At 37.0% G+C, this 19,110-nt stretch overlaps 1 protein-coding gene across 2 annotated transcripts in view; it reads right to left on the bottom strand.

Annotated features, from left to right (window-relative positions):
* Nucleotides 1-2,371: 2,371 nt before the first annotated feature.
* Nucleotides 2,372-19,110, bottom strand: part of FZD6 (frizzled class receptor 6) — a 29,475-nt gene continuing 12,736 nt past the window's right edge. For both annotated transcript variants that reach the window (XM_048287215.1, XM_048287216.1), the window contains exons 3-7: nt 12,441-12,637; nt 9,031-10,048; nt 6,528-6,676; nt 4,857-5,285; nt 2,372-4,362 (exon numbers count right to left, since the gene is read on the bottom strand). In XM_048287215.1, coding sequence (XP_048143172.1) covers nt 4,206-4,362; nt 4,857-5,285; nt 6,528-6,676; nt 9,031-10,048; nt 12,441-12,637 — 1,950 coding nt within the window. In that variant the 3' untranslated portion in view covers nt 2,372-4,205. The remainder of the gene's footprint in view (nt 4,363-4,856; nt 5,286-6,527; nt 6,677-9,030; nt 10,049-12,440; nt 12,638-19,110) is intronic.

Raw genomic sequence — 19,110 nt, 5'->3', positions numbered from 1 at the left:
CAGTTTGTTTCAGTGATCAAAGTTGAAACGCAGGGAATGAACATTAACAAAGAGCTTGGATATAAATGTCCTGGCATGTTTTAGTCTTTTAATCATACTTTTAATTTCAAGTGCTTTTTAATAGGAAGTAAAATCCAGTTAATAAACAGAAGTGGATTTCATAGATGTACATCAGAAATACATTCTGAGCTCTACTTCTAGGTATACAAAGCAGAAAGCTCATGAACACATGGTATAAGCTGCTTTAATTAAACTCTAGTCCATTAAAAAAAACAAGTATGATACCTGTAAAGGCATGAAAGAATCAGTGCAAAAAAAGGTAACATGCAGGAAATAACATTTATACTCACGAGACTCTGAAATACCTTTGGTGCCAGCCATCCCAATTACTGCAAATACCACTGGTTACTACTGTCAGTGAGCTTTACCAGTGAATGCAGGCAGAGAGCAGCCAGATGCCTTCAAAGACTGATCCAACAAGTGGCCAGTGTGAAGGGAAGGATGCAGCATTTCTTCTTTGATGTGCAGCCTTTTGAAACAGCATGTTGAGACTGGGTGGTCAAACTTCACAGCAAAACAGGATTCCTCATCCTCTTCAGCTACTGCATTTTTCAGTGTTTTGCAGAATGCTGAACTCCTTTAATAAAAATAAGTTCAACTCTTCTTTTTTTTTTTATTTTGCTTCTGAATTTCAATTGTATTTGACTGTTTAAACCAAATATATTCTGTATCCTGTAAGGAAAAAGGAGCTACAGTTCTCTGTAAATCAGTTGAACAGTTGTCAAAGAAAACAGTGTGATACTTCAGCTTGTTAATGCTCCATCACTGAATTGTTGGGGTTTTTAATTTAAATAAACAGAAGGATTTAAAGAGGTTTTAAATACTGCAGGTATTTTTCTTCTTCTCTGCTAATAGCACTTTTTAAATGTTACAAACATTATTTTGTTTATAGTTTAAAACGTAAACAATTTATTTTTTCAAATATGTGCATAGATTTACACTCTAGGCAAAGTCTACTCTGGTTTTCACTAAACACATTTAGCAAAATGGAACAGTAAAATACAGTATAAACAACATGTACCATAAAAGTACCATATTGGTAATTTCAGATGCTGTTTATTTCACAAATCAAGTATTATTTGATATGCAAAATTCATCTTGTCCTTTAAAAGATTTTATATGCAACCTGAAAACTCAGTGCAATGCATAATTTGAAGTGATTTATGACAGCTCCGTTCAGAGAAAGACTATTTGGTACACATAATTCCAGGTCTGGAGAAGCTGTCAGTATCCTATATTCTAGCTTCTTGCAAACAGTGGCACCAAACAAGACTAAAATGGCGGTATCAGTGTAAATAGCTGGATTTACAGTACATCTTCCAGAAGATTGCCAGCCTCCATTAAACAACTTCGGCTGATGGAAATGTCCCAGGGAGAAGTTATTCTCACAGGTTCAGAACAGCCCTTTTAACATGAATGGTTTATTTTAACTTCATCCAGATAACAAGAGGAAAGCAAATAAATAAATACCTTTGGTTAGAGAAACTGTTTATGAGATGCTGCACTGCCCCTCAAGATAAGCCAGGCAGTCTTCCAGGCCCTGACTCATCTCTGTGCCCCTTTTCTTTCAGATTCTTTCCTCTCATCACTGTTGTGAGCATTCAAACAGCACTTTAACTTTCCATTTACTGCCTGGGTTCTTTGTGGTTAAAGCACCCAGAGAGGTCACAGCTTCTTTGGCTGTAAGGATCACCCTGGGATTTCAGAGTCTGTTTTTCCTGGTACAGCTGCCCTGCAACACACAAAGTGCTACAGTCTCAATCTACCACTGATGCATTTCACTGCCACTCAATGTTTTGATTATTGCTTCGTATTTCACACTTCTTTGATATTTTATCTATTTTTACGTCCACAGTAATTGCTATAAATTCAAAATTACTTTGCATTTATCTTTTTAGAGCAGTTACCACAAAAGCAATTTTTTTTCAGAAATTCCTAAAAAGAGGGAATAACATTAAAAAATTAAAAATCAATATTTTAAGAAGGTGGCAGCATGAGCAGTATGGAAATACGTATTCTACATAATCTAAAGGAGGTCTTTAGAGGTCATGAAAGAAAAAATGCTGCAAACATTAGATGAAAGAACTTGTTCAAGTTCCTCACTCCTTCATAAGTCTATGTTCATGTGAACAATTCCCAGCATTGTTCTGTCTCAGTTTCTCGCACAGGAGGAATAAAAACATTGCAATACTTATTAACTCACACAGCCCTACTAAAAATACTTGTGTTTTAGGTGCAAAAATACTACAGCAGTAGGTAGAGCAACAAACATGCCACATCTAGTTATTAAGAAATATCCACTCGGAAGCTCTTACTATACAACAGCGTATTTTATTACTAACAAATACAGTAATAACAAAAGTACTGAACATGTGTATAAAGTTACCCAGTTACAAACAGAACTAAAAAAATGAAGGGTATTTAGTCTGCCTTTTCACAGGAGATTTTTCATATCTTTCTTACTCTCCACTCAGTAGCAAGAATTCTGTGTACTTTTAATGGGAAAATTCTAAAAGAATGAGCATATCCCATTGAAGGCAATAAATTACAAATTACTAAAATGCAGATACTGTAATATAAAGAAATTTCAGTTTTAATGCATGATGGATAAAACAAACAACTTTGGTTTATCAGAACAGTTGTTCCTGCTGTTCCAGCATTTACATGTCCTTTGTACCATGCAATTTTCATTGTTCAATGCATCACCACGAATGCTGCCCCAACTCACAGTAAATTTCTGCATAATATCGAAACATTGAGAAATATTCCTAATAGTGGTCAAATGCAAGATGCTGGACAGTCTTACAAAATGCATTGACATTTAGGTTTAGAAAACAGCAAAATCTGTCTCCAAATTATCTCAAGTAATAAATCCCATTGGCTCTTAAAAAATCTTGATGCAAATGAAGTCAGACAATGAAACTGTTACCCACATCAGCAGTATTTGCTCTTGAGAACCACCTAGTATAAGAAAGGCTATATGTATTAAGGCCTTTTTGATTTAGAGAAAATATATTGCTGTAGCATAATAGAAAATCAGGCTTTGTAGGAAAAGTATTAAGGCTGTCTTCTCAGTAAACAGACTGTTAAAGAAGTCTGCATACTTATAACTCAACAGTTATTTGCAGCAGTTATCTGCAAGATATTTCTCCATAGCATTTAAAAAAAAATGAAGTTACTCACATAGAAACAGCATGAGAAGAGCTTTCGCTGCAGCTCAGGACAAAAGCCCAAAGTCTGTACGTCAGACTGTGCCCACCGAGCCCAGGAGTCTGAGGCATTTCCTTTGGCACCATGCCCTGGAACACCACACCAGGAGAGGCTCCAAGAGGCATTTTTCTGAGACAGTGCTGCATTTTCTGCATCATCCCTGCAGCAGGACACATCGCTGTAACAGGACCCATCTCACCCCAAATATCAGTGCATGTTATGGATAAAGGTCCAACCCGCTTTTCTCAGAACTGCGTCACGGTGGCTGATCACCAGGGGACTGCTGGCTTCAGTAACACCCTAAGGAAAGCACATGAACTTTCCCAAGTTTGTACAATACATACAAAACAGTAGTTCTAAAGATTGACCTTATGCAGTCACTTATTTACAAAATTCATTTTACTGTACAAAATAAATTGCTGTAATTCCAGATTCCCTTTCATATTTCAGTGTACAAGCTACCATAAACCAGTGCTATAATTGATACAGCATGATACATAATTCAGAGAGTATTTAGAAATTTGTGTATCACTTATTTAAGTGATACTGTTGTTTAAGAGACAGTAAAAAAGAGAAAAAATTAACAAGTTTTGAAAAATATCAGAGGCAGATGGAATTTTATACCTTGAGAAGTAACAGTGCTTTCTAAGCATTATTTTAATGCGATTCATTACAAAGTGTTCTTTATATAGGGAATAATATTAGTCTCTCATATTTTTCTTACATTATTGCCATGTCCTACAGAACTTCAATTTCCATTAGTCCTGGATAGGATTAAATACAGTACATTATGGCTAACGAAACATACATTTTTTAAGTGCAAAGCAGGATATGTGTGTTTTTTAATAAGGCACAGAATATCCATTATTTCCAGTGTAACAAAGAATTCATGTCAGTTTTATACAATGCAAATGTTCATACAAATTTTCAATCTTTCAGGGATTAGAACTGTTTCCTGAATCCAACTCTCTCCTCGTGTCTGAAGCTGAATAGACGAGTAGTGATACGGAAGGTGACTGTGAGACATCAGGTATTTGGGAACAGCTCCTTTGTAGTGAAGGAGATTCACTAAAATCATTTTTAGGAGTTATTCTGTAAGTAATGAAAAATAAAACACAGAGAGTCAATTTTAAGCACAGTTTAATTTCCATTACACTGGGAAAAAAAATTGAGTAGAGAAATTGTAATGTATCTTCAGCTGAATTCTTTTCAGAAGAATGCAATACAGTTCTGTACACTTTTCCAAGCCTACGGTCACCATCGTTCTTTTTCAGACCCGTCACCTCTCAAAGTGATTGCAGTGCAGTCACAGTTTTCTTGAGAGTCACTGTTCAACAAGGCAAGAATATCCTACAAGCTGAAGCTCCAGCACACAGCGCTTAAAAGGAAAAGAAGAATCCTACAAAAATACAAAACAGCCCATATGCTAAAGATACATGGCCACAGTCTGCAAGTTCTCTTGACAGCTACTGAGGGTCAGCTGCATACTGAGAGAACCCTGATTCTTCACAGAGAAGGAACAGAAAACTAACAAAAGTAGTGGTAATACATATAAACAAAGAAAAGATTGAGTTCGGGAGCCTTACCTTCCTTCAGCTACTCTCTTCATACTCTCAGCCAAGCTACTCATATGACATGTGCTATCTGCTTTGTTTCTCCTTTCCACCTGATCCATGGTCAATTTAGAACCGGGTAACATTTGATCTCCGCTGTTTTCACCTTCCTCAACTCTTCGGGCTGATGCTCCATCTGCCTCTATCTCTTTCTCAGATGTCTCTGGAGAGGTTTTAATTTCTGCCACAGTTTCTTGGCTTAAGTAATCATGATTAGTGATGGCTACTGCAGAAGTTCCATGATTTGTTGTACCACCTGTACTGGTCCCCATTGACTTTGAAATTACTTTCAGTCTGTGTGAAGTTGACTTGTAGTGCTTCTTTTTATGTTTAACTTTGGAATTGTGCCTCAAGAAAAATTCACATGATTCTTGCAGCACTCTTCGACTCTCACTGATTGGACTGAAAGGAGTACAAGCACATAACTGAACAAAGAGGATAACCTTAGCTATAATATAATAAAGACTAGTACACAAAACCCTGAAAGAACAGCAACCAATGATGCAGTCTGAGATGGATGTTAATGAACACAGGGAAAAGAATTATATGTGAAAAGAGGAGAAAAAATCATAATGGCTCCAAAGGAATTGTCTGTGGAACAAATAAATAAAGCAGATTTCTACATTTTGTACTTCTGCAAATAGGTCCAATGACTAAAGTAGATTAATGATCTACTAGAGAGAAAAGAAGGATTAGCTCATAAGCAGCTGCATTACTAAGTTAACTTTATATAGTCAACCTCCTTCAACTGAAGAAAGGTAAGCATTATAAAAATGACTTCATTATTTTTAAATCCTTGTAGCTAAAAGCAATTAACATCTGAAACACAAGAAAAAATTATACAGGAAATGGAAAAAAAGGGGAGAGGGAAAGGAAGCTACAAATTCACCATCGAGGAATGTAGATGTAAAATAAAAAGAGCTTAGAGACTACTGCCTTGGGAAATCCAAAGAAACAAAATTATATAAAACCACAGTATAATTAATAAGTAACAGATAATCTGAAAAGAAATAATCAAGGCATAGAAAAGAATTGAAAAAATGACAACTACAAGAAATTGAGACAAAATTTATAAGCTGTTTAAATCCATAGATACAAATTTGCTAAAATTAGACAATAAAACTGAATTCTTCTGTTTCATTTAAAAAAAAAAAAGCGAGACTAGATTAATGCAATAAAAGTGATACTAAGGAGGGTTCAATGAATATTAATTTTAAAATAAGACAAGCCTGGCAGAGGAGGAGAGAGGATATTATTATTGCATGACAGTAAACATAGTGTCTGTACTGTGTCAAATGAAGTGGTCACAACACATGAAAAGGACTAAACTGATGGCTGAAATTATCTTCCCTCCTTCAGCTGGAAACCAGAGATGTATTAGCCAATGCTAAAACAGCAACACACCTTCTGCTCTACAAGAGAGAAATCAGCAGAGGAAAATATTTTCTGTATTCTGAGAATGTTGCCAAAAAGTCACTGCATATGTAAAACTTCCCCAGACTCCAATGGACTTCTGCTGATGCCCAAAGCAGCATTTAGGGTCTGAGGACAATATTTTGATTACCTGAGCTATATATAAAGAAACATGTCTGAAAGCCAAATTTAGGTATACACTTTAAAAAACAGAGAAAAAAAATTTCTTACTCTCTTTTGCGGTTTCTGTTGAAGAAATTGGCCCATTCGGAACAGGTCTTTTTACTTCCCACCCAGAACACTGGAGATATGCCAACAATTAATGTTAGCAAATATTTCATCAGAAACAAAAATATTTCCGGTCTTGCTAGTGCCTTTGCCTAGAAGATACCAAAGTTTAATAAATGTAAAGAAGAAAATATACTTGTTGATTTTTTTAAATGAGGAAAACAAATTTCTCAAATGAGAGACTTTCTCCTTATGACTGTTGTTCTTTGTTGAGGCTTGTACAGCGGACAAACATCAGACATGTAGAGTCAAGTCAGGTGTGGTTCAGCTGAATATACACACAGAAGAGATCTGTCAGAAGGAAATGTTTTTCTTCTAAATTGAAAGGAAAGATAATTTGGGAAGTAATAGTATTAGTAAACATGTTCTCCAGAGGTAACTGTCAAAGATTGATCCCTTCAACTTAAAAGAAACAGCAAGTGGCTCACAGAATCACAGAATGGTTTGGGTTGGAAGGGACCTTAAAGATCATCAAGTTCCACCCCAGCTGCCACAGGCAGGGACACTTCCCAGTAGATCAAGTTGATCAAAGCCCCATCCAGCCTGGCCTTGAACACTTCCAGGGATGAGGTGTCCGTAACTTCTCTGGGAAACCTGTTTCAGTGCCTCTCCACCTTTAAAGTAAAGGATTTCTTCCTAATATCTAATCTAAACTTACTCACTTTTCAGTTCAAAGCTATTCCCCCTTGTCCTGTTACTACATGCCCTTGTAGAAAGTCTCTCTTCCTCTTTCTTGTAGGCTCCCTTCAGGTACTGGAAGGATTAGTTGGGAGTTAATCTGATTAGACAGCATCTTCAAGGAGCCACAGAGAACTACACAGTAGCTTTCTGTTTATTGCAAAATTAATCCACCTATTTGCAGAACTGTATCATAGGAGCTGAGACATTTAACTCAGTGAGAGATCATTATCTTCTGCTCTCATGCTGCAAATTTAGTTTATGCTACTTGTCTCATCTGCCAGACCCATCTATGAAAGTCACTATTTTTGTTGGCCAGGTAACATTAGCTACTTCAATTTGTTTTCATTTGGTTTTCATCTGGCAAATGTAACAAAAGTCTACAAGCCAGCTCAGGTAAGTGAAGGCCAAGCACTTTAAGCTATTCCACAATTAGCACACACTGTCTCTTATAGGGACAGATCCCATAGAGTAGATCTTTGTGCAATATTTAATGTTGCTATTTCTTCCTTCCAATGGGCTAATTAGAGGCTAAAAACACATGCTTTGTGTTATTATGCCAAGCTGTTACAGTCAAGCACTACAAAACAAGTTTCTTGATTTTTTTTTTAAAGCATAAAAGTCTTGTTTTCAAACTTGTATATTCCAAAGCATTTAGGTTTATACAGAGCTCAGAATAAAACCCACTGAAGCCAAAATACACTTGCTAATAATTGGAAGCCAAAATAATTGTCTTGTCTGTGAGCTGTGCTATTCTCAGCCTACACTGACTTAAATCCAGAGGATAGTAAGTAATGTTTAAGAATGTAAAGAGATCAATCTTTATCATTCCATAATGCCTATGGTTTATTCCTCATTTTTAATGATAGTTTATTGCAGCAAAAACATAGATGGGAACTGTGATGCAATGAAAGATGACATGAGACACTTGTATTTCTCTTGATGACCTTGTCTTCTTATATATTCGTTCTTAAATGGAAAGAAACAATACCTGTAAATATGTAACACTCCCTGAAACTGCAACAGATTTAATGAACATAGGCAGATTTAATTTAAAAGTCTTTCCAAGGAAGTTTGATTTTAAGAGGCAAATGTTAAATACAACCACCTCCACAATTTTAAGTGTGGTTGAGGTTTTTTTTCCTTATTTGCTTTCTTTTTTTGGTTGGTTCCTTTATAAAGAATTCCTCACATTTCTGAAAATCAGCCTGCAAATGACAGCTATTGTGGAAAAAATCTATTGGAAATTTGTTCTGTAATTTCAAGTGGTTTACACTTCCACACTTTAAAGAAAAGAAAAAAGTGATTTTAAATCTGTGGTTATAGGCAGCATTTAAAGTCCAATTTACTCCCAATTTTCAAAAATCATTGTTTCAGCTTCAACTGAAATTGATGAAAATTCAACTTACGCAGTTTGATACTGAACTTGGCACCCAAGTACTAAGCAAATACTTTTAGAAACAAATATTGGGGAGAATGACCCTCCTCCATCACAATTTGTAACATGAAGTTCAAATACCATAAAAAAGTTATATATTCTGTTAGAGCTGCAAGTTGGAATTTAATTGCTGAATGCTACCAACTAGATTAAAATTTTAAAAGCAAAAGTAACATTCCACTGATTTTGACTTACAGAGGAATTAATCACTCCATGATTTTGAACTGATTACTTTACATGAAAATAATTTACTCATTGCATGGCAGATATGCATAAGGGGTTTTGCTAATTAACGTTATAGTGTTATTTATAAAGGAAAATGTTACTTGCCTGATAAGGACAAGGAATATGGTACTGGTCACAGTGGTCAAACACCCAAGTAGTTTCCCAGATTTTCCGGTTCACCAGTTCATAAACGTAACATCCAAGAAGTGCCACGAGTGGCACCAAGTACAAACCACTAAAAACTCCAATTCGGATCATGAATTTCTTGAGCTTCTCCTGGTTCCTGCCATCATGCTGAATGACCTGCCGCACGTGGTTTAGAGAAATAATGCCAGCTAAAAGGAGAGAGAGACCAAAAAAAACACAAAGGCACAACGGCAAAAGCACGAAGTACAGAGAAGCGTCCAGGTCATAGAGACCCACAAAACAAACTCCACTGATATTGTCCCCTTCCACTTTGTTCATTGCAAGGAGCATAATGGTTAGAAAACCAGGTATTCCCCAGGCGACTGCATGGAACCACATGGCCTTTTGTGCAATAGCTTCACAGCTCCATTTTCTTCCTGCTGCAAGGAACCAAGTGATTGTCAGAATCACCCACCAGATAGTTCCTGCCATAGTGAAAAAGTACAAAACCATGAAAAGGACAGTACAGGCTTTGTTTTGGGAGCCAAGAACAACCGTTTCACCAATTTCTAACTTATCATCTGCCTCATTACAGGCAGTTCTGTTCCCAAGTAAAAATCCAATAAAGTACATTAGAGAGACTATGCTGTAACAGACAGAGTAATATATGATTGGTCTCTCTGGGTACCTAAACCTTTTAACATCAATCAGAAAAGTCAGGAACGTGAAAAGTGTAGCACAAAGACAAAAGATTGAAACTATTCCAATGAAGCTTTTTGCCACATCCAATTCATAATTTTTGAAGTACATATTGGGACATGGGGGTGCACACTGATCAATTCCTAGAAACTTGTAGCCTTGTCCATTGCTAGTGTGTAGGTGCCGGGGACACCAGAATCCATAATCCCTTCGGATCTGGCTTGGGGTCTTCTGGGTTCCATGAATGTTTGTAGTTACAGCAGCAGTGGCAGGAACAGTCTCATCACAATTGATTAGTCTAAATAAATAAACAGAAGAGAAAATATCTCAATAGTCCTCATTCTCAACTAGAACTACTTCTTAGAAATATGAGAAAAATCTGATCCTAAGCACTGTTAAAATTTTATAGATAATGCAAATATGCATTATATGAAAAAAAATCAGATGGCATTATAAAAGCCAAACTTCAAATATCTGCATTTTAGAAGATTTCAAATGTGTTTATTTAACTGTCGCTCTCTAGCTGTTGTTCTACAGTTTACGAAATACAACTCCAATTGCAACCATTCTCAATTTAAGATTCTACTAAACTTTTACATGTGTACATAAAATATTTACAGCAGTTTTTTCTTTAAATTTCGAACACAGAGTGTTGAAGACAGCAAAAAATCTTGTCCAAATGCGAGCTTCAATTAAGGAAGAAGACTGACATCATAACTGATGACTAGCACATGATTAATATAATTTTTTGTGCTGTACTGCTATTCATTGTCAACAACAATAAACTACCTAACTGAAAAAAAACACAGGCAGAAAATACAAGCACTGTAAAAAATTATTAATATCTTAGCAATTTTCTAGCTGTACGATGTTCATTGAAAAACTGCTCAAGATTGAATTGTTTAAGGTTTTAATTGGAAACAAGATGCAATTTTATGTAGGTAATACCATATTTGCAGTGCTGGATGTATCTTCAAACAAGATTATATAACTCAAGCAGGTAAGGATTTACTCAAAATGGGATTTATGTTCATATGCATTCCAAGTTTATGTTTAAAAGGAACAAGTTCTGCATTCTAGCTTTTAAAGTAAAATTCTGTTATCTCAACAGTCTTTGTCAAACATTATTACAAGAGTCCCTCAATTCAGTGTACAAGCTCAGCTCAAGCTAAAAACTCCTTCAGTTCTCTGTTTTACTGCATTATCATGCTGTCCAAGTAAATCCAGACTAATTGTTAAGAAAACCGATTCTATGGCAGATTCTTTCATTAACCACAGTCTGGAGCAGTACATGTGGAAACTTCATGTGAAGAGTGAACTTCATTTAAGCATTGTCTTAATTGGCTTCATGTATGTCTGTAAGAATACAGAAGTGTGAACCTCAGTATTCCAGTTACTGCCCATGCTCACTCCAGCTCCTCTTCCATGGGCTCCAGCAGCAGGATCTCTGCTGCTCTAAGAACATCCTGGACTTCTCAGAACATGGACATGGACTTTTCAGTACTGGCTACCAGAGGTATCACTTCACATATGAACAGGAAAGGTTCATTTTCAGTAAATGCTAGCAGTAATAAAATAATTTAGAGCTGTACTAAATCCTGCAAAAAAGATAATTTGGTTTAAAATGTCATTTAAAGATATATTGAATAATAGGATAAACTTGTAATTGTCCTATTTTTTCAAAACAATCCTTGAAGATAGTTGCTGTGCTGAGGGACACTATTGTTGCATAGAACCTGACAGAAGATGGGAGAAGTTAATGCCTTCTTGTTGTAAAACCCTACAACTTCTGTTTTTCTGCATGGGGAATGGCATTAATGCCACTTGTCATATTCACTCCAATAGTGATTTCTATCAGAGGCCATGCACAGGACTACTGTCCCAGCTCTCCCTCAGCCTTATCACAGATTAGCAACCGCATGTGAGTTAGAAAAATTATTTGAGTTTCCAGTCTCTGCTCCTTTCCTGTACCTCTTGACCTGATGTGTGTTAACAAACAAACAACAACAAAAAATCTGGCCTTAGTAATTTATAAATATCCACAGCTGGAGGTGAGAATCTCAAGAAGATTGCACTGGAGTGCTTCCAGTAGTTTCCACTTAAAATATATAGACATCTTTTCCCCAAATGAAGTATTAACTGTCCTCTATCTGAAACAGGAAACACTTTTGAGGAAAAGGTGACATTTCAAACAAGAGAGTTGGCAGGCAGTACAGGAAAAGCAACACAAGATTAGGTTTGCACATTTAAGCAGTTAGGAGCAAGATATGGTTTCTACTATTTAATGTTCTGTGTCTGTTCAAATACAGAATATTCTATATTTCATTATCTTACGATGATTACTTCTAAAACCCCTAGTATAGTAAGCATGATCATCCCTAGTTTAGAGATCAGATACCAAAGCAAAATCTATGCTGTAACATATAATATTTAAAACTTCTGGAAATTTATAGTAAAAAAGCTATTGCAGAGATCTGATTATTGAAAAGATCTGCTGCAGAAAATGCAGGTGATCATTTGAATAACAAAAAAGTTTTAATACAGAAATGGTCCCATGCATAAGCACTGCAGGGTCAGCATACTAAGGAAGTTACAGCTAGGTGGTATTTAACATTCTGTCCCAGATTTTCAACTCAGTCTCGGTCAAATATGAAAATACCACTCCCACCACCTGTCAATATGAAAAATACCTGCTGCATTCCAGCTCTTCAGGCCATGCAATTCCAAAAGTGTCCATCAACTGCTTACAGTCCGAATACACTTTCTCACAGAGGCTTCGACACGGGTGAATCACGTGAATCTGATCTAGGCAGGCAGGGACAAAGGCTCTGCACAGAAATGTGTGGACGTCTGGTGAACAGTGAAGATTCATAAGAATAAGAAAAGGCTACAGGGTAGAAAAAGGCTTTGGTTAGCAATTTTAAAAAGATAATTCAAAGCACCAAAACTAACTTTCATCATTAGGGCTCACATTTGATTCTATGTAGGTTTGAAAAGATACCAGAAAATAATGTTTGTTCAGCAGTTTTGAAAAAGCAAAACCCACTGGCCTGAGTGGCAAGAGGATCCATTAACACTTCAAGCCCAGCCCTTGCCCCAGGCTCTTGGAAAATCTCTGACTACCCAAACTTCATTTTTCCTATTTGACAACATTAGAAATCTGAAAGGTATTATGAATGTCCAACATATTTAAAAAATAGAGTAAAACACTGAGTTCCTTTGTACACCAGTCAGCTTCTAAACAAATGCCCTGAGGTTTTTCAAGGTGTGTCTGTTCCTGTAGTTCCTGTTAGATTACATTTTCACTCCTAAGTGGTGTGTTGTACTCATCTTCTCTCACTCTAAAGAAATTTGGGGTTTTCTTTGATTACTGAGAATCAAATATCATTATTTCTCATTTTTAAATATCTAATTTCAAATCTCGCTCAACATGACTGAGAATTTCTTTGCCTGTGTTACCAAGTACCAGGCAGTGAGTAATTGATGACTGTTCTCACTAGAGAATTCACAGAACGAAGTTTAACTTTTTCTGCTCAATTCATTCAATTGATTATTCATATTCAGGCTTTTAAATAAAAAAACCCAGCCTTTCCTTTCTACATTTTCCCAGCTTTATTATTAGGGCAAATTTTTTTGGCCGAAGTACTACTGTGTGTGCAAATTTCAGACAAAGCAGGAGTTATCAGTCATTTTCGCAAGTGCTCTGCACTGATTTAAGCACAGCTTATGGAAGTGAGAGCTGCCACACTGACAGCATCACCAGGCACCCTCCTAATCCTACATGGGCCCAATGTCCACAGCATCGGGGCCCACAGGAGGGAGCAGAGGAGCTGGGGGGCTGTGGAAGCAGGGCCTCGCATGAGAGAGCACAGGCAGAAATAAAACTGAAGCAGCCAACCCTGTGTTGGTGACCTCTCGGTGACTGGGCATGGATACTCCATTCCAGACCAGGTAGGGCCACGAGGTGCCAGGCACTGCCAGGACACAAGGCACACACATGGTGTGACAACATCTGACCCACACAGAAGCACTGGGGTGGCAGGCAGGACGGATCAGTCCGCTCCAGCTCGCTCACCAGGCCTGCAAGGAGTCCCAGGGAAAAGGGAGGGAAGCAGAGCGCAGGGCAGCCCAGCTGGGGGGTGTGCTCGTGCGGGAAGGCTGCGATCCCGCTGCTGCTCCAGCCGGCCCTAAGCTCTGGATGCACTGCAGGGTGCTGCTCACCGCAGTGCCTGCCACACCAGGTACCCCCTCGCTTGTGAGATTGTAACAAGCTGATTTAAACACCACTGGGAGGGAACTAACCCATGGCTGAGGGTGAAATCCAGCTGCAGCATCACATCAGCCTAAGTGCTTTTTAAGCTGTCTTTTTGTTTAAAGCTCTTGTATTTCAGGAATAAGGAACCTTCACACCACATGTAACTAGCAAAATTCATGCGTCAGGAAAGCGAAAACAGTATTTAACACACTGTGAAGTGTGATGTTAAACAGGGACACTGTATAGAATTTTCAAAGTAGGCCAAGCTTTAAGTAAGATTTTTATTTAGTAAGAATTTTTTTTAATTCTTTGCCACCAATATCTATGTCTTTCAAACATTCAACCAATGGCTGTAAAAGGAAGGATTAGATTCTGAGTTCAGAACAGCATCCTTACTTCTTTCAGCTTTTAAGTAACCCAAATAGATATATGTTTTTTTATTTTTTTTTTTTATATATATATCCTTATCAAAGAGCAAGTCTTACTACTGAACATGCAGTTTAAAAGAGAAGACATTGATAAATAAATTTCCCTTACAAAATGGAATATGTACAACTCCTCAAGGGACCTTGGTAATAAATACAGGCATGTGTGGGGAGGAAGGAAGACGACAAGGCAGAGCAAAAATAACATAAAAGTGCTTTATGATAAACCAAAAAAATGTTGGCAGTACCCTTCAGAGCACTCCAGCTGTGTGCTGCATCTGCACATGCCATTACAACAGGCACACAGAAGTTCGATCCCCTCTCTGGATGCCTGCTCTGGAGCTGTCTTTGCTGGAACTCAAGATTTGAGTATTTCATGACAGGGAGAGAAAGGCAGTTCTGGTATACTGTGTTCCAGTTCCCTAAGTTAGATTATTTCCTAAAGGCTGCACAGCTTCAGATGAAAAAAGTAGTCAGGAGCTTACCCTAAATGAATTAAATTCCCTTTGCGTAATTACGATTTTTCTTTTCTTCTCAGATGTTAATTTACATTTGCTCTGTTCTTCCTGGAACTTAGGATAAAGACAATAGCCTGGGTAGTCATATTCAATTGTTACAGAAATTGAGTTTACTTTTGACATTTTGACATACAAATTCTTGTAGAATTTGTCTTGATTGTTGTGAATTCTTCCTTCTTGTCCCCCATAGCTCATCTCACTTGATAAAATGTAAAATTAATTTTCTAGAGCAAGTTTTGGACTACCTGCCAAAAACTTTTTCAGCAACCTCATCTAGAAAAGTAAAGATTTAAAAAAAATCTCAATATTTATATCAACGAAACCAACTTTACCTACAGAGGTATTTTACCAACTATTTTGATAAGCAACCCAACAGTTTTTAAATAGCATTTTCCGACATAGCTAATAAGGTTACATATTTCAAGCTTGCTCCTTTGATACAGAAAATTAACATAAAGAAAACTTCCAGTGAAGAAAGTCAGGACATAAAACCAACCTTTACTACTCCAGCAGAGTTTCTGTTATATGAAGCTACTTAAAAGCTGGAATATCACAAGAATCACAATATCTATAATGATACTGTATATTAGAGGTAGATAATGAACAACAAGCAAAAATAAAATGTTTGCAAGAGTTTTACTAAAGCATGTTGTCATTGTCTAAACACTTGTTTAAAGAGCATATTTTATTTAAATGCAAAACCACCCTAACCGATAAATTGAAAAATGCAAATTTTTAGGAAGAATGCTATATTTAGCCTATAAAGCAATCAGAGTAGAATTCCAAAGACTTGGCTGCCAAGAGTAACTGTTCTTACAGTATTTATTTTATTTATTTCAGCTTGCTAAAAATATTTACCTTCTGACACTTGAAAGTATGAGCACAAGAGCAAGAAGTTTGATGATCTGAAAACACAAGCTGTCCTCCCGAGTTAGACCATTCAGCTGGACATCTCATTCCACCCTGGCTGGTAGCAAGGGGCTTTGTAATAAGACAACCTGATATCTCCCCCAATTTCCTACAATCAAGGGTTTACGAAACAAGCTGCACGCTGTAACACAACCACTGTGTTGAAAAGACAGTGACAAACCTTTCTTCCTGAAACGCATCTTATCCCTTTTTCAATCACTTAAGCTTAAACCCTTTGTAAAATACTACAGCAGTGAGTTATCCTGCATAATTTAAGCCAGCATTGCTGAGAAAATACTGCATTTTATCTGTTTATTGTAACTTCTGGTTTTGCAGCCTAATGTGTGTTTTGACAAACAGCTAACAGATCGCACTACACTTTTTCCATGTCATTTTGTCCTCCTATTATCATTTATATATTTATATATTAGTATGGTAATGCTTTAAATTTTAGTGTCTGTTCCTTTCATAACATACTTTGCCTTCTATTTGCCTTGACTACATTTGAACACTGACATCACATTTCCAGTGACAACAAAGACTGAGTGACAGTAACTGATAAAATATTGTGCCCACCCACTTGTATGGATAGTGGGTGTTATTTTCCCCCCATATTTATTACTCTGGGAGTTATTTTCCCCCACATTTATTACTCTGCATTTCCCTACCCTAAATCCCAGCTACCATTTTATTGTCTAGTTGCTTCTAGCACAAGATCTTTCTGCAATTCTTTCAACCCATTTTGTTTTCTCAGCAAATTTAGTATGCACCCTTCTTCTAGGTGCATTTATGAATTAGTTGGGTATCAGAGGTTTCAGTACAAGTAACTAAGGGCAACCACTCTAGTAAATTATTTGGTATAGCATGAAACTATCAGCTCAGGATTTAGTATCTCTTATTGGGAAAAAACTTTTATTTATTTATTTCTACTTTTCTTCTTCTTATTTAGGCAGGCATTGGAAAACAGAGTCTCCAATGGGTTACCAGCAGAGTCTTAAAAAAACATAGGCTGTGACCAAGTTTTTGAAAACTGAAGTAATATATAATATACCATCTGAATTATCCCTTTCAACAAAAGTATGGAGTTCCTCGAAAAACTCTTAATAGATTTTGCAGCCAATGAGTTTTCTCAACCAAAAAAACTCTATACAATGTAAAACTTTGCCTCAAGCACACACAAATGGGATTTGTAAAACACAGATTTATTTCAGCAACTGCCTACTTTTACCATTTAAGAACAGCAGAAGTGTTAATGAATTGTGCCTGGAACTCTGCTAACAATGAGGTATTTTTAAATGTGGGCTTCATTTCCAGCTAGCCAAAATGGAAAAGTTTCCTCATAGAAAATAGTATGTCTGCATTTCCTGATGGACCATAAAAGCAAAATCTTACCAAAACCAAAGTATTTGCTCCTCCAGCTGCACAGTCTGGAAGCAAAAAGTAAAGTCAAGATCACAAGCTCACTGACAGTTAAGATCCAGTGGCTTCAAGGGCACTTCATGTGAACCATGGATGTCCCAGCCACGAACCACTTTTTACCCAAGTGGTTAGCTGGGTAAGCTGCATGTATGCACATGCTGGTGTCCTAAGCATCCAAGTCAGGGATTAAACTCAGAATCTTATACCATTATCCTCCTCTCTTCAGGAAGTTCAGGGTCTGCATGTGGCACAAACTCACAAAATTTGCTCTTCCAGGAAACTAAGGCACTTGGCATTTCAAGCATTAGCAACCACTGTCCTGTCATATGAAGAAGAGATGAAAATCTGCACATTGAGTGACAAGAATGTTAAAAATGTTAGAATGGAACCAGACTCTTCAAAAAACAGAAATGGAGCCTCACACAGCCAATATAAATCCTGAAATATAAATTCTTATCTTCTTGACAACAGGAAGCAAAACTCAGTAAATATAAGGCAAGCAAGAATACAGTGACAATCTTAAAAAAACAACACCACAAATAAAAAAAACCAAACCAACAAACTAATAGCAACTGTAGAGTGAAAGATGATGCAGTCTGTAACAGCAAGAGGGGCACTGCCTCAAGCAGTATCAGTGAAGAACTGAGGACTGCAGTGGGATGAAAACTTTCCACTAACAAAACATGAACACCTTACTAAGTCCTAGATTCCTTATGAGGTGTGTCTATGTTATATTTTCTCCAGCGGCAAAGCCAAGCTACCTCAGAAATCCAGTTATGGTGGGGTTCTACAAACAGTAACACAACTGAGACAAGAGAAAACAAATGGTGCAAAACACAGAAATAAATGTCTAAATTCTTAAATGTGCTTTGCCAAGTAAATTACAACCTAGAAGTATTTGTGAATCCTGTGCTCAGCATGCTTCTCTGTTTTGTGCTCAGCAGGCTTACAACTCCAAGACACAAAAGAATCAAGTTCATTATTCCATGCAGACGTTCCAAACACTCTGTTGTACCTCATCTCAGTCTGATCCTAGAGAAAAGCATTACCAGAGATGATCAGTCTCTGGGGTTCTGATGTATGATAACTACCAGCATATGCCAAAACAAGTAAGTGAAAATAGTCTCCTGTACCCTGCTGGTTAATGTCACACAGATACCTAGATAATATAGAAAACTGTGGATTGAATTATCAAGGTCTCTGTTACAATCATCTATGGCAAACCTTTATTGTAAGAGACAGGAAATACCTTGAATTGCTGACATACACAGAGGATTCGAGCTTTTGTTCAGCCACTGGAGTCAGATATCTAAGACAGCAACAACCTGTTCTCCTAACCACTGAGTTCTACCTACCATGTTAAAACATTTAGCTTCATTAATCTAGTTAACACTGAGGTTAACTAAGTTAAACAATGACAGACACCAACTGTCTCAGTGTTAAGCCATGTCACCCCTTTGATACAGATCTTGTGACTTAAAGCAATAACATTTCAACTTTGTTGCTTACAAAACTGTATTTCAGTCACTGAAGCAAAGGCAGGCTTAAGTCTGTATTTCTACAATTATACTACACTGTGCACCTCAGATTCCTACCTACTATATCAAAGATACACATTGCAATTCATGTAACTATGTTACCTGCTTTACAGGAAATAACACCTACCTAAATAATGAATAATTAGAGTTATGGAATATCTCAAGTTGGAAGGGACCCAGAAGGATTGCCAACTCCCTTGCTTCTCACAGGGCACCTTAATGATTAATAATTAAAAATTAATTATTAATAATTTAAAGTACCATACAAACACACCTACTATCCAGTCACTACAGAA

This window comes from Corvus hawaiiensis, chromosome 26 (genome assembly GCF_020740725.1).
Source record: "Corvus hawaiiensis isolate bCorHaw1 chromosome 26, bCorHaw1.pri.cur, whole genome shotgun sequence".
NCBI classification, from domain to species: Eukaryota; Metazoa; Chordata; class Aves; order Passeriformes; family Corvidae; genus Corvus; species Corvus hawaiiensis.
The sequence above is the reverse complement of the archived record's forward strand: the minus strand, read 5'-3'. Positions and strand labels throughout refer to the sequence as shown.